Raw genomic sequence first — 25,466 nt, forward strand, 5'->3', positions numbered from 1 at the left:
ATCTGCCCGCACGGAAATGCACTTAGTGCAGCGCATACCTGCAATCACAGCCACCATGTTAGGCAATGTATCCTTTTATATCAGGTGCGGTGATTCCCCCCGGCTTGTGCGAACGAGTGGTGCCTGCGCAAATACGCTCCATTTCTGAACAGGCGCAAGTGTTAAATACACTCATTCACTGTGCAGAAGTGAGCGTATTACACTACACGCTCTTCTTTCGAGGCCCAAAACCTGGCGATATTTTGTACACAACCTCTCCTTCTCCCAGACTTCAGATTGGACTCACAAACTTGTCTAATATAGTAGTCTTTATTGGCTCAATCTAAATAAAGTCTTATAATGCCGTATGCACATTACTGTGCCAATTTACAGCCCCCAACAGTAATTCTCACCACCACTGCTTGTTTATAAGACCCTCCTAACATTTCTATATGACCCCTTTCTAACATTTCATACCTCACTATAAACCCCCATTGTGGATGAATCCCTCTGTGACCTCCATAGAAGCATCTCCACTCGCTACACCCAGATCTGCGCTGGCGAGGGCGCTGCCCATTGTAACCTATGGAAATACACATCATGTATCTGGATGATGAACACTTATTGAATAGAGCAGAAAATGACCCTCACAGGCATTATTATCCCTCTCAGTAGTACAATTTATGGGTTATTTCTCCACCCTGTTCATTTAAATTTCCACACAACTACAAGTTTTCTAAAACTCCAGAAGTTCTGATGAACTATGGGCACCGCTGCCAACCCTGAAATGAAGTGCCATCCCTACCCCATCTATTAATAATGTGGCACTAGAAGAACCAGCTATGAATTTCCCTGTTTCATTGGGCACTAGACCATCACTCATGGTGCCCACATCACTGTGTATATGGCAGAGCAGGGTACTGGCAAGCAAAGTACTGGCAGCTTCCCTGACCTTTGACCTTCACTCGGCCAACTGCCATTTCCTTTCAACTGACGACGGCAGTGGTTGGATTGAAGAGTACAAGACTGTGAATAATGGCGTCCAATGGACACGGAGGAGTTGGAGAAAAGAGAAAGAGAGAAGATGACAGCGTGAGTGGACTCACGGAAATAAAGAAGAGGAGGAGCGGAGAGGATGAGCCTAAGGATGAGGGGCCAAGACCGGGCACCAGCCAGGACCTCGTACCACCACACCACAGCTTTGATATCAGTCGCTTCACCGCCCTACAGATCTTGGGCAGAGGAAGCTTCAGCAAGGTAAGTTCCAGAACTTTGTATTTTCGGGTTGGGGCGCAGCGAGGGCTCCTTCACACGGGGGGATTTTACATTAGTATTTTCAAGCCAAAATGTAAATCTTCCCATTCTACTTCCTTTGGACTTTCCATTTTTGCCTCACAAAATACTGATGAAAGACTCTGATGTGTGAACGACGGTCACCCATAATCGCTGCTTTAACCCCTTAAGGATACGGCCAATTTTGGGCATAAGAACGCAATGATTTGGGGGGACTTTTATCTCCACTTTTCAAAAGCCATAACTTTTTATTGTTCTGTCGACATGGTCGCTTGAGGGGTTGTTTTTTGCAAAGCGAACTGTAGTTTTCATTGGTGCCATTTTTGGGTAAATATACTATATTGTACAACTTTAGAAATGTTTTTTGATAGCAGGGAGAGAAAACCCATCAATTCTGTCATTGCTCGTTTTATGTGTTTTTTACAGCGCTAATCATGCAGCATAAATAACATGATACATTTTCTCTGCAGGTCGGTACGATTACAATTATACCAAAATTCTTATGATTGTTTTGGGTTTTTCTACTTTTCCACAGTAAAAGCTCTTTTTTGGAAATTTTTTTCCCACATCGCTGCATTGAAAGTCCTATAACTTTTTTATTTTTCTGTGGACGGAGCTCTGTGAGGGTTTTTTGTGTGACAAGCTGTAGTCTTTATTGGTACCATTTTGGGGTACATACGGCTTTTTTGATCACTTTTATTGTGATTTTTGGGAGGCAAAATGTTGAAAATAAGCATTATGCATCTGTTTTGTAGTTTTTTTTATTGTTTTTTGCTGTGCAGGATAAATAATGTGTTCAAATTATTTGTACGGGTTGTTACAGATATGATGATACCAAATATGTGGGGTTTTACGTTTTTTTAAATTTATACAAATAAGGTAAAGAACACAAAAAAGAGGTTTTTTTTTGTTTTACATGATTTGTTAGTTTTTCACATTATTTTTATATTTTCTTTTTTACACTTTTTATATCCCTGTAGGGGTCTTGTACTATAGCAGCTATGATAATAAAGCCTTGCAGGACTTGTTTGTATTTCCCATGCCGTCGTTTAGCAATGACCCATATATCCGCAGCTCATATGGTGACCCTAGGTTACCGATCTGGCATCTTCTCTTTCGCTGCCAATGTCCCCGGTGGCACATCCGCAGTACATGGAACACTGCGCCATCGCTAGGGCAATGACGCGGCCTTCTCTGCTGCGAATGTACCGCCCGGAGCATGCGCAGTTGAGAGGATGCCACACTGTCGCTATGGCGATGACACGGCTCCTGTGGCCATTCCGCAATGATGATTGCGGAATGGCTTGCATGATGGATGACTTTTTTCATTAACTTCAATGGAAGCCGGCCGTGCGTAGCCTGCAGCAAATCGCAGAAAGCTGTGATTTCTTTCCTGCGAAAATCGCAATTAATTTCCTCTAATGGGCAGGAAATCGCGTTTTGCCATAACATGCTATGGGCTGGATTTGCTGTGAAATCCGTAGGTGGAATCCCGCTCTGGATTTCGCAATGTAAGTCGGCCCGCTGCAGGAGGCCTTATGCTCACGGAAAAAACTCTATTGTGTAAATTGACTTATGGTGCGGATTGTAACTCTGCTTCATGTCAACTTATGTTGTTTCAGCATGATTTTCATCTCTTTTCATGTAGATGCTGCTATGTGTGGAACTAGCCTTAGGCTACCTACACATAACCAAGCGCGATATCGGAATGTGAAACGTGGCCCAATATCATGCTCGCTAATGTGCGATTTACCCATTTTTTCTTTAAAAACACACAAATCTTGCACAATTTGAAAGCGGCCTATTGATAAATCCCTCATGCAATAAATGTATATGTTTTCCCCTCTGGTCGCTGTCAGTGATTATTTCCTATTTGTTTTCTTGAGGTGGTCCTGGCATCATTCCCCGAAAGAAACACTTTCATGGCCATCAAGGTTGTCAACAAAACAAGGAGCGAACCACACATCTTAATGAGAGAGCAGCGGATACTACTGAAGGCCCAAGACTGCCCTTTCATCTGTCACCTGTATGCCGCACAGCAGTCTGCAGACCGAGTCTACTTTATCACAGAGTATCTGCTTGGAGGAAGCCTAGGAGCGCTGATCAAAATGTGCGGCAGCTTGGACATCAACCATGTGAGGTGAGTAAATGACTAACCAGGGGTTGGGGGGACTGAGGGTGACATGACAAATATAGAAGAGTGGAGGGCATACAGGCTGCCTCTTCTCTTCTGGTGGTGACGGACACTTTGATGGTGACATGATGTCAGCGGACTGATTTCATGTCATTGATACTACACTCTTCTCTCAGATTCTACACAGCGGAGATAGCATGCGGCCTCCAGTTCCTGCATCAACGCAGCATCGTCCATCGGTAAGCAAAACTTTTCCACATTTCTCTTTTTCCTTGCAATGGGTTCCAGACTTTCCCAGAATCCTCAATTAGGACTTTTTTCTGTGGTACATACCTAAGACCTCTGTATCAATGAACAGATTAACATGTCTCTTTTTTTCATTGCAGTGACATAAAGCCAGACAACATCATGCTGGACAGATCTGGACACATCCGCCTGATTGACCTGGGGCTGGCCCAAGACGGTGTCACCTCGTCTAACAAGATCAGTGGAGTGACGGGCACACTTCAATTCATGGCCCCAGAAGTGCTTCTTGAAGAAGACTACGACACAGCAGTCGACTGGTGGAGCCTGAAAATTGTCGTATCCTGGATGGCGGCAGGACAGTCCCCTTTCTATTACGGCTCCATCAGGAGAAAAGTCATCAAAGCCATCACCAGAAAGGAGCCAAAATTCCCACCTTGGCTTGATGCTGATGTGAAGCATCTTCTGGAGAGACTGCTACGTAAGAAGCCTGAGGAGAGGCTGGGTGTCTACAGGAACATCCGAGGTCACCAGTTCTTCGACACCATAGATTGGGAGGTGCTGGAACTTAAAAGAGCACGGCCACCATTCAAACCATTCAGGGAAGTTTTGGAGAATCGGGACCTGCTGTGGCTGGAGGATAAGACACCCATTCACCCGATAGACGGATTATCGTACACTTCACCAAGTTGGACCCGGTAAGATCTTCCTCCTCTAGGGATAATGTTCTTAATTTTGACCTCTGTGTTCATCATTATTGTTCCTCTTGTGTCAGACAGCACAGGTGGTCGTATAATAACCCTGCTTCGTGTCACCATGCCTGGTCCGCAGTCTTTTCCCTCCTCAGCTACATTTTTATTTCTTTTCCAATAATTATGTTTCTGCTTCTTCCTAGGATGATGAGAAGAATCCGATTGTGAAGGAAGCCACAACCATCTGGTAAGTTATATCTGTACACCTACACATACCTATCTGTACAACAATACATTCCTATACACAAAGGACACCTACCATTAATACACTGCAACAGAACAGCCGGGCTTCTGCCAAATGATTTGACCTTTTATGCCAGAATCTGGCATAAAATGCCCTGTAATTTTCCCCCTTTGAGTCATTCCCTTCTGAGATTTTGATATATCTGGTTGGCAAGCAATATGGCCTCCATTATGGCTTCCACAATCACAAAACTGCTAATAACTCATAGTAGAGTCACAGTTGCAGAAAATAACTTTTTTTGTATATCAAATATAAATCAGCTCCTGATACAAATCGTCATATTGCAGTAGTTCACTTGTTTGTATCCACAACTGGTAAAACTAACAATTTTCTCTCTTATTTCTTATAGACTAAGCCCGCGTCAACTGTCTCCTGAACCTGCGACTCTGCTGCTGTAGAAGAGCTCCGCTTACCAACAACATCCTCTCTCCACCATCTGTATCCTGCATGCTAACATCAGCTACCTTGACCTCCTCCGGCTGACTTGAACATCATCCTCTCCTGAAGACCTTCTACACCACCAGGAGCGGCCTGTGCTTGATTTGTAGCTGGCGAGTTCAGGAAAAATAGCCCGAGTGACTATTATCCCTGAACTCCTGGTTACTAGTAAGACCTCGGCACAGGCCGGGTAAGTAGCCTACACCACACCAGATTAAACACAAGTATAAATACAAACACATACATAGACACGAGTACGCACACACAGATAGGTGTAGTTGTCGGCTTTGATCTTGGGACTTGCTCTGATCGCCATATTTGGGATCAGGAAGGAATTTTTCCAACTTGAGGACAATTGGCTCATACCTCAAGGTGGTTTTTGCCTTCCTCTGGATCAACTCACAGCCTTAAATAGGGTTAGGTTTTATTTATAAGGAAACAGCCACATAAATAATATAATACAAACATAAAAATGAAACACAAACTTTAGCTGACATCACATACATTAGGGAGGTGAGCTGCTGGCGTTTGATTCTGAGATTTATTCTGGTTGCCATATTTGGGATCAGGAAGGAATTTTCCCCCCTTGAAACAGGATGATTGGCTCTTTCCTAAAGGGGGTTTTCGCCTTCCTCTGGATCAACACAGTCTATAAATAGGTTTAGTTCAATACACTTTATATTTCACACTAACAGATGGTAATAGATTTATGAAAACAATAACACATTTTAAAAAGTCAGATAGATCAGATGTCGGCTTCGATCCTGGGATTTGTTCCGATCGCCATATTTGGGGTCAGGAAGGAATTTTTTCCCTTTATACAAGGATAATTGGCTTTTTCCTTATAGGGTTTTCGCCTTCCTCTGGATCAACTCAGCCTCCAAATTCCCCATAATAAAATGTATTATCTCCTATAACTAGAAATAAAATGTTCTTTCTCCATAAATCTTTGTGTCTGTGTCTTTATTTCCATTGAATGTCTTACATAATGTTCTTCCAATGCCACTGGGGATTGTATTTGCAAGAACCATAGTGATGAGTGAGGGGCCCATGTAGTTACGCCCCTGCCTTTAACCTTCCTTCACAGAAATTCCAGAGACAATATTGAGAACTTATTAGTCTGCCTGTCCTTGGGCGTTGCGGTAACCCGCTGCAGAGAGCTTTCACTGCGTTCCCCGTGGCTGGATTATCACCGCGGGGAATGCAATTCAAACCTGCCCATGGACAGACAGCCTTACCGTCAGAGACCCAAAGGGTCTCAACTAACTTATCAGATCAAATCTGAGAGCTTAGCTGCAAAGGATCCAATATCGCAAAAGTATAGACGTAGGAGATTGCTCAATCGTCTAGTTCCTCAGATGTAATACACTGGACCCAGACGGTTAAGGATAGAAGATCTATCTGTAATTTCTGAAGCCATAGCAATTTTCGGGCTCACTGCATAGAACCTTTCTGCCTAAGGCTAGGGTCATAGACAGGAGCAGCTTTCAGCCAGAGGACCTAACATATAGTGTAGTGGCCTGATTTACTCAAACCCTATGCTGGAGTGCTTTGGAGGATGAGGTTAATTAATGCCCATTAACTCATTATTATCTTGTTTTGCATGTAAAAGGACCCCCGGAGTTGTTTGCCGAGCCCAGTGTGTGTTTTAAACATATGCCTAGCTGTGTAAACAGCTGCACACACTCCATTGTTCTCCTTGAGGCTGCCAACACATTCCATTACTCTCCTCAAGGGTAGTGTAAAAATGCTCATCTATTGCAAGATGAGCGAAATACATTCAAACGGAATGTATTTGTACAGTCTTTCAGTGGCTAAACAATGGATTTTAAGTGAACTAAAATCCATTGTTCAAACGAAAAGTGCACGATACCCGCGGTTACATGTAATGGTCATTGCTCATTTTTGGCCGTTGGGACAAATTTTAAGTGATAATCGTTGTGCGTAAAAGGGCCTTTAGTTTCCTTAGTACAAAGGTTTATAGCCCCTGTATACTACTGTGCACATCCATCAGGTATGGTATATATGGAAACATCCTTCCTACATGCTGTAACCTGGTCATGTGCATGAGCCCTAAGGCAACCAGGGAATTGATGTTGGCAAAAAAAATTTTCTCTGCATTAGAGTTTTTAGAAAGACCTGTAAAAGGCCTCGGTTACTGGAGTTAGGGCCCTTTTACACAGGACAACTGTCATCCCAGTGATGATCATTCCTGTTCTCTTACATAGGAACGATCATCACTTATAAATATCTAATAAGTTAGTATATACGAGGTATAGGGTTGTATTTTGGCCAGAATATGTAAGCCCACAAACCCATGTCATCTTTCGAGTCCCTACTCTAACAAGACAACTAAAACCCCAAAAAGGGAACCCCGCCTACAAGTGGGGTGATCAATGATCATCCTAATAGGGATGCCTCAACCAACACTGTAACCTAAGGGGTTGGCTAGCCCAAGATGGAAACAGGCAGGAACATTAGACAAGGGAAAAACAACGGGACAGTTCACACTTAATGTCTGAACACATCACTGTTCACACTAACAAACAGACAAGGGAATCCCACCCAGAACCTCATGCATGCAGCTTACACCGAAGCAGAACATGAATGACTCCAAGCACCAGTGCTCTTAGAGGCAATGAGATAAATGACAAATGGATAAATGACCAGAACCCTTCAGCAAGAGGGGCTGTTATCTATTTGCAGCAGACCGACGGGGATTGGTTGGCTGGAGAACTCTACACCAAGCCAGCTCAATCATCCCACACCTGTGGCAGTGTGCTGCTGTAAACCCATAGAACTACAGGTCCCAGGAGCACAACATGTCACACGCATGTTGGTGTCAGTGTATGTAATTCCTGGACTTCAGTATAGTAGTACATTAGAAAGCCTATGAGGTCAGCCAGAGGCTGTGCCTCATCGGCCACCATGGCCAGCATACCCGAAGGGTATATCCAAGCTTCTGGGTGCCATAGCAACTGATTGGGACCCCGCAATCACATTGCAAGGATGTGATAGGTGATAGAAGTAGCCCCTTCCTTTGTCTGCCTCTTAATTTGGAACAACAAGAATATACATATAGCGCTATGTTGTGCTAACACTGGTACTTAAAGCAGAGGCATGGTGGCTCAGTAGTTAGCACTGCTGCTGTTGTAGGTTCAAATCTGACCAAGGGTGATGGCTGTATGGAGTTTTTAAAAGTTGATGTCTTTGATGAGATTTAAACCTAGGACCCCAGCACTGCACGCCAACAGTGCTAACCACTGAGCCACCACCACAAGAAAAAAGCCAAAGCGGGAAATGGAAAACAGGTTGTCATCAAGTTCCATCCGCCTCCCATTGAGTGCAATGCAATAAAAAAAAGGACCCATCTGTATTCCGTTTCAGAAAATGGAAACAAAAGTGTAGCAGTCTGCGCTTGTGATCCAGTATAAAAACCGGAACGGAGATGGATTGAAAATGAAATCCTTCCCCTCCAATACATTTCTGTGGACTTGAAAACGGAAGCCTTTTCTTTCCATTTTGCTGTTCGCACGACAAAATAGCAAAAAACAGGACTGAAAGCACTAGTGTGAATGAGCCCTTATTCCTGCATTCATTTATAACACAACAAAGCAATGCCTTTGAGTTCGTTCAGACAAATGTGTTTTTTCCGCGCAAAATTTTCATCCGTGACAAGACAGGTCTTGCTCCATCTTTGTCCGTGTTATGCAGGAAGCTACCATAGACTGTATGGCAGCTGAAAAAAGGGAGGGTGAGGAAGTTACTCTGCATATAACGCTGGGGAAAGAAGACAGCTGGCACTAATTTGGCATTTACTTGCCATTCTATTCCACAGGAAGGTGTTACATGCAAGCGGGTGAAGTAACGGTGACGTATCAGCCTGTTGCTTGCCCTCTCCCAGCCTCGTGCATATTAAAATACGTTCTGTACGCGAATGCTTGCTGGTATCCGCCCATATAAATGCAGTAAAAAAACTGCATATTTCAAGTACTGAAATTTCATACACCCATATGAATGAGCCCCAAGGCTGCACATTGATTGGAGTTAGCTGTAAGCCCAGAGCTCGATCACCCTATAGCTGTATCGCTCATCATCACCCCTCATACACAGGCACATACGTAGGGGGACTACCCACTAAAGTTTTTTTTCACTGCGAAATTCGCAGCGTTTTTTTTCTGCAAGGGTCTATGGGAATTGTAATGTTAAAATCGCAATTTCGTGGTAAATTGCGATTTTGCGCGATCGCGATTTTAACATTACAAGTCCCATAGACCCCTGCAGCAAAAAAAAAAAAGGCTGTGAATTTCACAGTGAAAAAGAACTGTAGTGGGTAGTCACCCTAAGTGTGCATTCAGACGACCATATATCGGCCGGGTATTCACGCTGCCCGATATACGGCGTCTCTCTCTCTCTACAGGGAGAGGAGGCTGGAAGAGCCGGGAGCAGTGCTCTGAGCTCTTGAACCCTCTCTGCCTTCTCTCCACCCCTCTGCACTATTTGCAATGAGAGGAGGCAAGACGGGGGTGGGGCTAAGTTTCGGGAATTTGCTCCGCCTCCGTCCCACCTCTCCTCATTGAAAATAGTGCAGGTGGGTGGAGAGGAGGCGAGAGCTCAGCGCACTGCTCCCAGCTCTTCCAGCCTTCTCCCTCTGCAGAGAGAGACGCCGTATATTGGCCGGCGTGAAAACATGGCCGAAATACGGTCGTCTGAATAAGCCCTAAGGATGTTTTGTGCCTGTACAGTTTGCATCTGTTCATGTAAAGGGCTCTTTAAACAAGCACCATTCGACATGTTACAGTATAGCGATAATCAGCGCTCATTTGGGCAACAAATCTGCCCTCGACAAAGGACCTTTACTGTGGAGGACATATGTTTCAGGGCTTATTCAGACGACTGTATATCGGCTGGGTATTCACGCCCGGCTGCAGGGGGAGGAGGCTGGAAGGGCCGGGAGCAGTGGTCTGAGCTCCCACCCCCTCTCCGCCTCTCTGCATTATTTGCAATGAGAGGAGGTGGGGTGGGCGGAGCTAAGTCCAGAGACTGAGACACTGACACGGCACATCAGCTCCCACGAGGCCACAATGATCCTGCCTACAGAATTGTGAATTACTCCCAGCCTGATGCACTGACACACTGACAAGTCACACAAGGCCACAATGATCCTGCCTACCGTATTGTGGAATACTCTCAGTCTGATGAGACCATTTTCTTCCTTCTTGAGTCTGGGGAATACAGTTCTCCTTGAGGAGAGCAACAAGTTGGAGTAGGGAGTCTTATATGGACCATACCATGCACCCTGGGAAAAAAGTATGCAAATAGGAAATGGAAAAGTACCTCCACAGCATCACCTATCCTTATAAGTCAACGTTTGACCATTCAACAGGCCTTGTAACATGATTAAAGGCACATTCACATGGGCATATTTTCTATCTATTGCAATCTTACAGATGTAATACTAACAATATAAACCCCATTGTAAACCCCACATATTTTTTTTTTTCTCTTATTCTAAAGACCTTCTCCAAACGTCTTTTGGTCACTACACTTTTATTTAAAGCCGCAATGTTAATTCTACCATCATTATTTATATCGTTGTGAAACATCAGCGGCTGTAATATAGATACTTACACACATAACAAGCTCAAAAGGGAGACATCAGTCCTTTATGTTGTTTTAATTAGGAGTTTTATACTCTAGAATTGTGCTTAGTTGACTATCAGTCACGCCTCCTGTGTGACCTCATTTATCTGGCACCGCTCCCTCCGTTACGACGGGATTGTCCGTTCGGCCCGGCATCCGTCTAGTCCCTCCTACCCGCCCCACGGTAAGTCTTCGGTCCTTGACACTCCCCTTTCTTGTTTATGCATGTGCGGGCGTATCCTTCAGGACGCCGCAGTACAGGCAACGACATCAAGTAGTGGGTCTATCCCCACAGAAGAAGCTGTACGTGCGCAGTGACGTCAGCTACGTGTTGACGTCTGTTCCGTATTCCGTTACCTAGGTAACGGCTTGCGTCCCGGATACCCACAGCTACATTGTCCTTCCGCATAGGCAATCGGTGGATGGATCCAGAAGCTAAAGGCCTGCACCCCAGGATCAGAATCTATCCCTGGGCTGTTCAGGTACAGATTCCTGGATTGGGACTGCTACACCGGATTTTCTTTGCTTCTTAGCTGCAGATAGCCTCTGTTTATGGACTGACATGCCACGATAGGCTGTATCGATTAAGCCGGCCCCCTTGGAGGCGTGTCTATGGATATATAAGCAGCTCCAAATGGGGCATTTTTCATTCCCTAGCCTACCATCAAGGCGATGGGTCATACCTTTTTCTTTGCTCTCTCTTGAGCCCTATATCTGGGGGGTTTGCTGAGGTTGCTTGCCTGAAATCTAACTACTAGGAAACTAGCTTTATGGCTTGTCTATCTTGAGAGCATACACAGCGTCTAAAAGTGTTTCTACAACTAGGTCAGGAGAGTTTGACTCATACTAATGTCATACCTCCATACTAATGACCTCTATGCGAGCAGTTTGGACATCTAAAAGTGCTTCTACAATTAGGTCAGGAGAGTTTGACTTATATTAATGTCATACCTCCACACCAATGACCTCTAATGCGAGCACTTTGGGTTGGAATCTAGCACTTTAGCTATTCTTGTTTGCTTAAGTGCAATTAATTGGGTCAGGAGATCAGGACATAATTTTATGCCTTATCCCCATATTGATGACCTAAATTCTAACTCGATACGCTAACTACTTTGAGTATCCTACTTGTGCATGACAAGCATTATACCATCTCTCTAGCGCTCAGATATTTGAGAGCAGTGCCCCCCCCCATATTTTCGGAGACGCTCTACTCTACCTCTGTGCGTGTATTGACGGGCATACTTTGAAATAAACACCTCTCGTTATGTACCTACATATATCATCCAGCTATTAACCGCTAGCACACAAGACAAGCTTCCTTGCTTAGAGGTACCTTTTGGCAGGCCCCCAACCCTAAGAGTTACCTTAATGCCCTAATTGAGAGTATAGAACTCTCCTATAATAAGGATATTTATTCTGATCACTACACAAGTTTTGCTGTATTCATATTAGATACAGCTTTTTATATATCAGTTTGATGTTCTCTCGGGGATTTCTCATTCCCTCTACCTCTGAACCTATGACTCAAGTACTGTATCTCCTGATGATCCAACAAATTAATGGTGAAACGCGTAGAGTATAAGTACTGACCAACTCTAGTACTGATCTGAGTATTTGTACTGGCTTACTCAAGTACTGATCATCATAAGTGAATACCTAGATGGTGATCCTGTCTTGTCGACACCCATAACAATTCAGGACGCTCAATTGTTGGAGCCTGAGTCCTGATCACTGATAGTGATAGTGTTCCATCACAAGTGAAAGTCCAAATGGTAACCCTGCCTTGTTTACACATAGAATAAACCAGCTCTTTTGGCTCCTATATTGAATTATCCTTTGCTTTTTTGAATCCATCTTGGGTAGAGTGTTTTTGGTTGTTATCATAAAACATTTTTTTTATCGCTTATCAAGTATCAAATAACTCCAGGTCCTTATCCTCCTATAACGAATCTGTGTCTGGAGGTACCTGGTTGCTGTGTGTTGTCTTTGTAGTGCCCAGTTTATGTCTTTTAATATATTTAATAAAATACGTTTTTAGTGGTAGTCACATCTGTGAATTCCACATATATTGTACGTGCATAAAAAAACAAATTGCTGCATGTCCTATTTTGGTCCGTATCAGGGATTGAAATCACCCATTATATTCTATGGGATTGAGTAAAAGCACAGCAAATACGCCGTTGCGTGCGTATTCACTTCATGTTGGCAGGAGACAGTGGGTAAAAAAAAGACATCAATTGGATCTTCTTATTCTTTTTTGCACATGTAGAAAACGCAGTGAATATGAATACAATGTAAAAAATATAGAAAAACAAAGGATCTCAACAGCACACCTTCAGCCACAGAGGCTTATAAATAGGGAAAAAAATGATAGAAGACAGCATCAAGCTGGTAGATGCACGCTCACCGTGGGATCCGGACTTCAAGGGTCCCAGTCAGGCACAGAGAGAGTATTTGAGGAAAGCAGCATCAATTGAAGCTATTTCAAAAGAACATCCTGGATTCTTCAGGGGATGCAATTCCAATTTCCATCTTTATTTAGCAAAGGACTCCATAAGCAAAAACAAAACTTGCAACGTTTCGTCCTACGCAGAGGACTTTGTCAAGCATGTTCACATAGAGACAGAGACAAGCATATAAATGAACCCCCACCAATCACAAAAGACTCAAAAGACACATCCCCCACCAAAGTGTCAGCACAGGATTGGACAAAAAGAAGGAGGTTCCCACCGCATCAGGTGTGGCAAATTGTAATCTATTGAAGTTGTAATTACCTTAATCTGGAATAGCCAGTGTGGTTCAGGAACGCTATGTCGCATCCGGTGACCAAATAAGTCCGCAAGGTGTCAGCGCTGGAGAGTACTAAAGCATCCGGGTAAAATTGTAAGTAGATGCATGGGGGACCCGTTAGTTTGCGGAACAAGCATGGTAGCCTATAGTTCCGGCATACCATGCCGCGATACGTCACGTCCGGTAGAGACCGGAAGTGACGAGACAGAAATGTGCGCCCGTCCGCATAATGCCACCGGCACCACATAAAGGCCCGGGGGCAACGTGAGGCACTCGGATAGTTAGAGTCAGTACTCAGAGGGCACACAAATCATAGTGGTACCAGGCCGGATGTAAACCAGTTATCGCTGCGGTCCGTCACTTCCGGTGGAAAATGTCTGTGTTATCTCTATACAAGTGTCACCTTTAATTGTAATCCTGCCTGTGATGATAATGAGATGACTACTGAAAAGTTTTCTCTGGAATTGGAAGTGTCAGACTATTATTAGGCTCAGTGGTCAGTGTGAAAACTTCCGGACATTAGGATTTTTTCATTTTTTAACATAGATCGTGAGAAGGACAATTATAAAATAATATGAAATAATAACATAATTTATCACAGATGGGCTTCAATCAAGATGCCGAAAAATCTCAAAGATGATCAAGAGAAATGGGAGGCCTTTAGAATCATATCTTTTGGTGCAGGAAAAAAGATGGATGGCTGAGGCTAGGATGCGGAGGTTGGGGGGCAATCCACTACTAGTGGGAGTATTTTATACTTTGCAGGTTCGCTGTTTGGCACTGCATAGAATGAAGAGGAAATGTGTGAAATATTAATCATTTCATACTTGGCCGTCCCATTTTGGGCATTCTATATAATGACTCATTTCACACATTGCCTACAACATATACATCACTGGGCTCCAAACTGTCATGAAATATGAACGGCCAATATGGCCAAAATAGCTAATTTTCCTATCATCGTACAAAAAACGAAATAGAAAGTAATCAAAACGATCAACAAAGTACAACTCATCCCACAAAAAATACCCCTTAGGGCTGAGTCACACGGGCACATCAGCGCCCGTGTTACTGCGGGTAGCAGATGGCTGTACCTCAAGACGGTCTCTCTGCAGCGCCGGAGGAAAGAACATGTGACCGGCTTCATTGCCAGTCATGTGTTCTTTTATCAGCGCTGCAGAGAGACGTCCGTCTTCAGGTACAGCCGACTTCTTTCTGCAGTAACGACTCAGTCACACTGGCGCATCGGCGACGGTGTACGGGTGCCGATGCGCCCGTGTGACTGAGCCCTAAGGCTAGCTTCACACTGGCGAGTGCGATAACCGGCTGGGAATCACGGCCGGATATCGCACTTGCTACCATGTGAAAGCCCATGGATGCTCATATGAAAACAGCCTCGCATCGCCACAGAGGATCGCAGAGTTTTCACATTTCTTTCAAAGCCGCGCTGCCCCCTTAAAAACAATGGGTGCGTCTTGCAATGCCCAAATCTTACATGATTTTCACCCTAGTGTGAAGGCAGCCTTACACAGCACTGCTTGCAAAAAAAACCCAAAACTGTAAGGGGTCTTTGAATGCAGCGATTAACAAACGCCAAGCATTTATACTTAGCTACCCCGTTTCCCTGAAAATAAGACATTGCCTGAAAATAAGCCCTAGCATGATTTTTTAGGATTTTTGAGGATGCAGCATGATTTTTCAGGATTTTTCAGGATGCTTGAAATATAAGTGCTACTGCAAAAATAATCCCTAGTTATAGAAAGAACAACACTTTTATTTTGGCTCCATCTGTTTTTTTCAGGACAACCATATGGCCAATTATTGAGTATGATGGCCCATAATATTGCTAGATTTAAAAAAGCGGAATGGGGCCAATAGGAAATGATGTGCTGCATTCTGTTCTAGTGATTGGCTGGGATCACACGGGTTGGACTCCACTAATCCACATGTGCAACCAATGTCTATGATGAGACAACCCTTTTATACGGTACTGAGCCATCATGAAAGATATTTTCAGTTAACTCTCATAGAGAACAGTAGTGTGTCTATCACCTACTCCCCTTCCTGGCTTCCATTGGCTGTTTGGAGTAATAATAATAATCTTTATTTATATAGTGCTAATATACTTTTCTGCACTTACACTTTGGGGATAACTTTAAAAAAAATGTCATAACGTCCAGTAATAAACCCATGAACGTCTTGAACTACCGGGGTGAGGGCCCTGCTTACAAGAGCTTGCAGACTATAAGGAAGTATACACATAGACTACTATATATACATAAAGCTGTGTGAGTGGATCCCCAGCTGTGTTTATGAATAATGGATGGATGTGGTGTGTGGGGGATGCAATGGGAAGAAGGGTCAGAGGTTGTCAAGGGAGATTGTAGAGACAGCGTAAAGGCAGAAGAGTTTAGCTTAGGAAATATGGTAGGTGTGTTTTTAGGGCATGCGTAAAGCTGTGGGCATTGGGAATTAGCCTGATTGTCTGGGATAGTGGGTTCCGGAAAACTGGTGCGGCTTGTGAAACATCTTGGAGGCGGGAGTAGGAGGTTTGAATTAGAGAGAAATTTACTCTAAGTTCTTAGCAGAGTGGAGAGCATGGATAGGGTAGTAGACCGAGATGAGGGAGGAGATTTAGGGTGATGCGTCATTGGGAAGGGCTTTATGGTTGAGAGTGATGAGTTTCAATTGTATTCTATATTGGACAGGCAATCAGTACAGTGACCGACACAGGGTGGAGGCGTCAGTATAGCGATGCCTCCAAAATGATAAGTCTGGCTACTGCATTCCGGTCGAATTTAGTTTAGTGAATGGAAGACCGATCTTGCAGTAATCAGACCAAGAGTGAATAAGGGCAATAGGAAGAGGTTCTGCAGTGAGGAAAGGACGGATTCGGGAGATGTTTCCTTTTTTCCAATCAATTTTTATTGAACATTTTCAAGCCTTACATTCAAAATCTATGAGATGTAGAAAGGTTACAAAACCATTTTAGATTCACAGATAGTGGCTGGTACGATATAACAGTGAACCATACAATTCTATATGTAACACAAAAGACTTAAAAAAGATACTTTAAGAGAGAACAGAGGAGAAGAAAAAATTAGAAACAAAGTTTAAGCAATAACTCAAATAAAAAACAAAGGCAAATGTATCAGGGAAATAATTGAAACCAAGGATTCCACATTAAAAAAAGTGTTTATATATTGTATATTATTTCGAAGGGCAAAAAAGTCTCTCAAAGAGTTGACTACATTAATTCTTAGTATTTGTGGTTTATTCAAATGACCATAAATGAGCGATAATTAAGCATCAGGCACTTTTTATCTGAACAATGATTTTCAGGTGAGATTAACATCCACTATTCAGCCAAGAGAGATAAAGTATCTCTTAACAGACCGCATGCTGTGTTTTCCACTGGAGGCAGGAGATTCCATTGTATTCTGCTGACAGCCCAAGGAGAACAATGCAGCTGTATGCAGAGCCCAGCCCGAGCTCTCGCAGGCTCTTTTACATGCAAATAAAGATAATAAAGTGTTAATGGACATTAGTGTCGCTAAGGAATTAGCAATCACCAAACAACAATACATAAAGCCTAGACCAGTGGTTCCAAACCTTTTTCAGCAATGGAGCACTTGATGTTTCCTTCACTCAGCTAGAGGAGTTGTGTGATACAGAGTCTTTAGCAAAGCGGATCCTCGCCTGCATAATATACACTCATTGTCAAAAAACAAATGCCTAGAATTGTACCTAATGCTGAGGCTACGAGAAGATATAGCTAAAGGAGATGAACAGGTGGAATCTCCATGGGTAGAAAAACAGGGAGAAAAAAATAAAATCCTGATCGGGGTTTTCTATAGGCCACCAAAAGCAACAGAAGAAACTGAAAACGTATTATTAAGGTGGATAGAAGAGGTGTCAAACCGCAATGAAGATATAGCTAAAGGAGATGAACAGGTGGAATCTCCGTGGGTAGAAATACAGGGAGAAAAAAATAACAAAATCCTGATAGGGGTTTTCTATAGGCCACCAAAAGCAACAGAAGAAACTTAAAGGGGTTGTCCCGAGGCAGAAGTGAATTTTTTTTTTTGCCCAGTCCCCCTTCTAAAGCAAACATTACTATGCACAAGTTTAAATGGCTTTTAACGATGGTTTCTACTCACCGTTCCAGCGTTTCAGCAATTTATAAAATTTCTTCCAAGGTGCACCGGGGTTTTCTCCCATGGTGCACCGCGCTTGATGGAGCCCGACGTGCGCGCTCCCGAGACGCCGGTCACGTGATTCAGTCAATGACGTACTCGCGGGAGGCGGGGAACTCTACTGCTTGTAATGCCTATTCCAGCCACCCCATTGGTTGGACGACACGACGAGCAGTAGGGAGGTGGAGTGATTTGAGAGGCCGTGCAAGGGAGGATTCAGCCACCACATGTTTCTCACTGCCATTTTCCATAAAGAAGCCTAGATAAGAGCACCCGACCCACTCCCCGCAGCAAATAACCCCCTCCATCGAGCCCTCTATGTAGTCCCCGTTGATGCACTGTCTCAGCACCTCCTATATACTGCCTATATACTGACAATAATCTGCCTGCAACCTGCCTACTTACTGCTTGTAATCTGTCTGTAATCCATCCAACAATCTGCATACAATCTGCCTGCAATCTGCCTGCAATCTGCCTGCAATGTGCCTGTAATCTGCCTGCAATCTGCCTGTAATCCGTCAAACGATCGGCATACAACCTGCATACAACCTGCTTGCAATCTGCCTACTTACTGCTTGTAATCTGTCTACAATCTGCATACAATCTGCCTACTTACTGCTTGTAATCTGTCTGTAATCCATCCTACAATCTGCATACAATCTGCCTACTTACTGCGTGTAATCTGTCTGTAATCCATCCTACAATCTGCATACAATCTGCATACAATCTGCTTGTAATCTGTCTGTAATCCATCCTACCATCTGCCTACAATCTGCATACAATCTGTCTGCAATCTACCTACTGACTGCTTGTAATCTGTCAGTAATTCATCCAACAATCTGCTTACAATCTGCCTGCAATCTGCCTACTTACTGCTTGTAATCTGTTTACAATCTGCATACAATCTGCCTACTTACTGCTTGTAATCTGTCTGTAATCCATTTTACAATCTGCATACAATCAGCCTACTTACTGCTTGTAATCTGTCTGTAATCCATCCTACAATCTGCCTACAATCTGCCTACAATCTGCTTGAAATCTGTCTGTAATCCATCCTACAATCTGCATACAATCTATCTGCATACAATTTGCCTGCAATCTGCCTACTTACTGCTTGTAATCTGTCTACAATCTGCATACAATCTGCCTACTTACTGCTTGTAATCTGTTTGTAATCCATCCTACAATCTGCCTGCAATCTGCCTACTTACTGCTTGTAATCTGTCTGTAATCCATTTCACAATCTGCATACAATCAGCGTATTTACTGCTTGTAATCTGTCTGTAATCCATCCTACAATCTGCATACAATCTGCCTACTTACTGCTTGTAATCTGTCTGCAATCCATCCTACAATCTGCATACAATCTATCTGCATACAATTTGCCTGCAATCTGCCTACTTACTGCTTGTAATCTGTCTGTAATCCATTTCACAATCTGCATACAATCAGCGTATTTACTGCTTGTAATCTGTCTGTAATCCATCCTACAATCTGCATACAATCTGCCTACTTACTGCTTGTAATCTGTCTGCAATCCATCCTACAATCTGCATACAATCTATCTGCATACAATTTGCCTGCAATCTGCCTACTTACTGCTTGTAATCTGTCTGTAATCCATCCTACAATCTGCCTACAATCTGCATACAATCTGTCTACTTACTGCTTGTAATCTGTCTACAATCTGCATACAATCTGCCTGCAATGTGCCTGTAATCTGCCTGCAATCTGCCTGTAATCCGTCAAATGATCTGCATACAATCTGCCTACAATCTGCCTACTTACTGCTTGTAATCTGTCTGTAATCCATCCTACAATCTGCCTACAATCTGCATACAATCTGCCTACTTACTGTTGTAATCTTTCTACAATCTGCATACAATCTGCCTACTTACTGCTTGTAATCTGTCTGTAATCCATCCTACAATCTGCATACAATCTGCCTACTTACTGCTTGTAATCTGTCTGTAATCCATCCTACAATCTGCATACAATCTGCCTACTTACTGCTTGTAATCTGTCTGTAATCCATCCTACGATCTGCCTACAATCTGCATACAATCTGCCTACTTACTGCTTGTAATCTTTCTACAATCTGCATACAATCTGCCTACTTACTGCTTGTAATCTGTCTGTAATCCATCCTACAATCTGCATACAATCTGCCTACTTACTGCTTGTAATCTGTCTGTAATCCATCCTACAATCTGCATACAATCTGCCTACTTACTGCTTGTAATCTGTCTGTAATCCATCCTACGATCTGCCTACAATCTGCATACAATCTACCTACTTACTGCTTGTAATCTGTCTGTAAGCCATCCTACAATCTGCATACAATCTGCCTGCAATCTGCCTACTTACTGCTTGTAATCTGTCTGTAATCCATCCTACAATCTGCCTACAATCTTCATACAATCTGCCTACAATCTTCATACAATCTGCATACAATCTGCCTGCAATCTGCCTACTTACTGCTTGTAATCTGTCTACAATCTGCATACAATCTGCCTGCAATCTGCCTGCAATGTGCCTGCAATCTGCATACAATCTGCCTGCAATCTGCCTGCAATGTGCCTGCAATCTGCCTGCAATGTGCCTGTAATCTGCCTGCAATCTGCCTGTAATCCGTCAAACGATCTGCATACAGTCTGCATACAATCTGCCTACTTACTGCTTGTAATCTGTCTGTAATCCATCCTACAATCTGCATACAATTTGCCTGCAATCTGCCTACAACTGCTTGTAATCTGTCTGAAATCCATCCTACAATCTGCCTACAATCTGCCTGCAATGTGCCTGTAATCTGCCTGCAGTTTGCCTGCAATCCGTCAAATGATCTGCATACAATCTGCCTACTTACTGCTTGTAATCTGTCTGTAATCCATCCTACAATCTGCCAACAATCTTCATACAATCTGCCTGCAATCTGCCTACTTACTGCTTGTAATCTGTCTACAATCTGCATACAATCTGCCTGCAATGTGCTTGTAATCTGCCTGCAATCTGCCTGTAATACGTCAAACGATCTGCATACAATCTGCCTACTTACTGCTTGTAATCTGTCTGTAATCCATCCTACAATCTGCATACTTACTGCTTGTAATCTGTCTGTAATCCATCCTACAAATTGCCTACAATCTGCATACAATCTGCATACAATCTGCCTACTTACTGCTTGTAATCTGTCTGTAATCCATCCTACAATCTGCATACAATCTGCCTGCAATCTGCCTACTTACTGCTTGTAATCTATCTACAATCTACATATAATCTGCCTATTTACTGCTTGTAATCTGTCTGTAATCCATCCTACAATCTGCATACAATCTGCCTACTTACTGCTTGTAATCTGTCTGTAATCCATCCTATAATCTGCATACTTACTGCTTGTAATCTGTCTGTAATCCATCCTACAAACTGCCTACAATCTGCATACAATCTGCATACAATCTGCCTACTTACTGCTTGTAATCTGTCTGTAATCCATCCTACAATCTGCATACAATCTGCCTACTTACTCCTTATAATCTGCATACAATCTGCATACAATCTGCCCACTTACTGCTTGTAATCTGTCTGTAATCCATCCTACAATCTGCCTACAATCTGCATACAATCTGCCTACTTACTGCTTGTAATCTGCCTACAATCTGCCTACAATCTGCCTTCTTACTGCTTGGAATCTGTCTGTAATCCATCCTACAATCTGCATACAATCTGCCTACTTACTGCTTGTAATCTGCATACAATCTGCCTACTTACTGCTTGTAATCTGTCTGTAATCCATCCTACAATCTGCCTACAATCTTCATACAATCTGCATACAATCTGCCTGCAATCTGCCTACTTACTGCTTGTAATCTATCTACAATCTGCATACAATCTACATACAATCTGCCTGCGATGTGCCTGTAATGTGCCTGTAATGTGCCTGTAATCTGCCTGCAATCTGTCTGTAATCCGTCAACCGATCTGCATACAATCTGCCTACTTACTGCTTGTAATCTGTCTGTAATCCATCCTACAATCTGCATACAATCTGCCTACTTACTGCTTGTAATCTGTCTGTAATCCATCCTACGATCTGCATACAATCTGCCTACTTACTGCTTGTAATCTGTCTGTAATCCATCCTACAATCTGCATACAATCTGCCTACTTACTGCTTGTAATCTGTCTGTAATCCATCCTACAATCTGCCTACTTACTGCTTGTAATCTGCATACAATCTGCATACAATCTGCCTACTTACTGCATGTAATCTGTCTGTAATCCATCCTACAATCTGCCTACAATTTGCCTGCAATCTGCCTACTTACTGCTTGGAATCTGTCTGTAATCCATCCTACAATCTGCATACAATCTGCCTACTTACTGCTTGGAATCTGTCTGTAATCCATCCTACAATCTGCCTACTTACTGCTTGTAATCTGCCTACAATCTGCATACAATCTGCCTGCAATCTGCCTACTTACTGCTTGGAATCTGTTTGTAATCCATCCTACAATCTGCATACAATCTGTCTGCAATCTGCCTACTTACTGCTTGTAATCTGCCTACAATCTTCATACAATCTTCCTGCAATCTGCCTTCTTACTGCTTGGAATCTGTCTGTAATCCATCCTACAATCTGCATACAATCTGCCTACTTACTGCTTGTAATCTGCATACAATCTGCATACAATCTGCCTACTTACTGCTTGTAATCTCAGTCTGTAATCCATCCTACAATCTGCCCACAATCTGCATACAATCTGCCTGCAATCTGACTTACTGCTTGTAATCTGCATACAATCTGCCTTCTTACTGCTTGGAATCTATCTGTAATCCATCCTACAATTTGCATACAATCTGCCTTCTTACTGCTTGTAATCTGCATACAATCTGCCTACAATCTGCCTTCTTACTGCTTGGAATCTGTCTGTAATCCATCCTACAATCTGCATACAATCTGCCTACTTACTGCTTGTAATCTGCATACAATCTGCCTACTTACTGCTTGTAATCTGTCTGTAATCCATCCTACAATCTGCATATAATCTGCCTGCAATCTGCCTACTTATTGCTTGTAATCTGCCTACAATCTGCATACAATCTGCCTACTTACTGCTTGGAATCTGTCTGTAATCCGTCCTACAATCTGCATACAATCTGCCTACTTACTGCTTGTAATCTGCCTACAATCTGCCTTCTTACTGCTTGGAATCTGTCTGTAATCCATCCTACAATCTGCATACAATCTGCCTACTTACTGCTTGTAATCTGCATACAATCTGCCTACTTACTGCTTGTAATCTGTCTGTAATCCATCCAACAATCTGCCTACAATCTGCATACAATCTGCCTACTTACTGCTTGTAATCTGTCTGTAATCCATCCTACAATCTGCATACAATCTGCCTACTTACTGCTTGTAATCTGTCTGTAATCCATCCTACGATCTGCATACAATCTGCCTACTTACTGCTTGTAATCTGTCTGTAATCCATCCTACAATCTGCATACAATCTGCCTACTTACTGCTTGTAATCTGTCTGTAATCCATCCTACAATCTGCCTACTTACTGCTTGTAATCTGCATACAATCTGCATACAATCTGCCTACTTACTGCATGTAATCTGTCTGTAATCCATCCTACAATCTGCCTACAATTTGCCTGCAATCTGCCTACTTACTGCTTGTAATCTGTCTGTAATCCATCCTACAATCTGCATACAATCTGCCTACTTACTGCCTGGAATCTGTCTGTAATCCATCCTACAATCTGCCTACTTACTGCTTGTAATCTGCCTACAATCTGCATACAATCTGCCTGCAATCTGCCTACTTACTGCTTGGAATCTGTTTGTAATCCATCCTACAATCTGCATACAATCTGTCTGCAATCTGCCTACTTACTGCTTGTAATCTGCCTACAATCTTCATACAATCTTCCTGCAATCTGCCTTCTTACTGCTTGGAATCTGTCTGTAATCCATCCTACAATCTGCATACAATCTGCCTACTTACTGCTTGTAATCTGCATACAATCTGCATACAATCTGCCTACTTACTGCTTGTAATCTCAGTCTGTAATCCATCCTACAATCTGCCCACAATCTGCATACAATCTGCCTGCAATCTGCCTACTTACTGCTTGTAATCTGCATACAATCTGCCTTCTTACTGCTTGGAATCTATCTGTAATCCATCCTACAATTTGCATACAATCTGCCTTCTTACTGCTTGTAATCTGCATACAATCTGCCTACTTACTGCTTGTAATCTGTCTGTAATCCATCCTACAATCTGCATACAATCTGCATACAAACTGCCTTCTTACTGCTTGTAATCTGTCTGTAATCCATCCTACAATCTGCCTGCAATCTGCCTACTTACTGCTTGTAATCTGCCTACAATCTGCATACAATCTGCCTACTTACTGCTTGGAATCTGTCTGTAATCCGTCCTACAATCTGCATACAATCTGCCTACTTACTGCTTGGAATCTGTCTGTTTTACATCCAACAATCTGCTTGCAATCTGCCTGCAATTTGCCTACAATATACATATGTAAAATGGGAATGGGAAATAGTTACATTTTCCATAACTGTTATAGCACTGCAATTAATTATTTGTACTTTGATTTTGTTTATTTAGTCAAAATCACACGCCACCATGTCCCACCTGGAGGAAGACCTTGAATTTGAAATTGAATCTTCATCCGATTCTGTTGGAGAGGTAAGACTTTGCTGGAAATAGAATTTGTTTAGTTATAAGGCTTTGCAGCAAACCATGCCAAAAAACATAATGAAAGTAATGTTGATCTTTTTTTTCGCAGGAATACATTTCTGATTCCGATGAAAATGAGGATGCTCCAGAAAGGTGGCAGTATACTGAGGTAGGTGGTAAAATTGTAAAAATTCTGATGGGTTTGTAATAGAGATGAGTGAACCTACTCGTTTCGAGTAATTACTTGATCGAGCACCATGATTTTCGAGTACTTCCGTACTCGGGTGAAAAGATTCGGGGGGTGCCGGGTGGTTTGACGGAGCGGGGTGTAGCAGCGGGGAACAGGGGGGAGCCCGAGTGTGTATGTGTATATACAGTCACACGTACTTACGTGTGTGTGCATATATACACACGCACGTGTTTACGTGTTTATGCATACACACGTACGCACGTGTGTATGTGTTTATGGAAACACACACGTACGCACGTGTGTATGTGTTTATACAGTATTCTTCATATGTAATCCCTTCTTAGGTTCAACAACAACTGGCAGACTCCCTATATGCTCAGGCGGACATAAGCAGTGTCCAGTGCTTTCAAAATGATCCACAGGGAGCACCAGAAGAGGGTGCGTCGGAATCCACTCAAGATCCATATGGCAGGCTTGCCAATACAGAGTGGTATCACTGCGGGCAGTGCATTAGGATGCCCACAGTGTCAGAGTGTGTCTGCTGCAGAGAACACAATGTTGTCCTCCAGATGTTACCAGAAGACTGCCTATGTGTAACACAGCATCCACTATTTGCACAGTATGCGCTTGTGTGCGAAAACCGTGAACACGCGATCAGACTATCTGCACTGTTCACCAGGAGACATTATGACACAACAAACAAAGAAAGCAGGTCGCCAGCAGCACAAATTGTATATCCCTCCAGGGTTTGGGCATAGATTATGCAGTAGCCAAAGAGACAGGTGAATGGATCCTTATCACCAAAATCACATGCAGCAATAAAAAAGACTTCAGCAGCATCCA

At 43.0% G+C, this 25,466-nt stretch overlaps 1 protein-coding gene and 1 long non-coding RNA gene across 2 annotated transcripts in view; both read left to right on the forward strand.

Annotated features, from left to right (window-relative positions):
* LOC136619920 (uncharacterized) overlaps positions 1-25,056 on the forward strand; it is an 86,092-nt gene extending 61,036 nt beyond the window's left edge. Inside the window, exons 2-4 of the long non-coding RNA XR_010791086.1 lie at positions 24,362-24,442; positions 24,543-24,602; positions 24,968-25,056. This is a non-coding gene — a long non-coding RNA (uncharacterized lncRNA). The remainder of the gene's footprint in view (positions 1-24,361; positions 24,443-24,542; positions 24,603-24,967) is intronic.
* LOC136619919 (protein kinase C delta type-like) lies at positions 3,803-5,989 on the forward strand. The gene is made up of 3 exons (XM_066594642.1): positions 3,803-4,347; positions 4,545-4,588; positions 4,995-5,989. Exons 1-2 carry the CDS (start codon positions 3,815-3,817, stop codon positions 4,567-4,569), a joined length of 558 nt encoding a protein of 185 aa, XP_066450739.1. The 5' UTR covers positions 3,803-3,814; the 3' UTR covers positions 4,570-4,588; positions 4,995-5,989.
* Positions 25,057-25,466: the final 410 nt, after the last annotated feature.

Source organism: Eleutherodactylus coqui, chromosome 3 (genome assembly GCF_035609145.1).
Source record: "Eleutherodactylus coqui strain aEleCoq1 chromosome 3, aEleCoq1.hap1, whole genome shotgun sequence".
NCBI classification, from domain to species: domain Eukaryota; kingdom Metazoa; phylum Chordata; class Amphibia; order Anura; family Eleutherodactylidae; genus Eleutherodactylus; species Eleutherodactylus coqui.

Bases quoted from the DNA above. Each gene is read 5' to 3' on its own strand.
- LOC136619919 (XM_066594642.1), top strand. From the start codon at position 3,815: ATGCTGGACAGATCTGGACACATCCGCCTGATTGACCTGGGGCTGGCC. The intron at 4,348-4,544 runs GTAAGATCTTCC...GCTTCTTCCTAG, and splicing joins ACTTCACCAAGTTGGACCCG to GATGATGAGAAGAATCCGAT.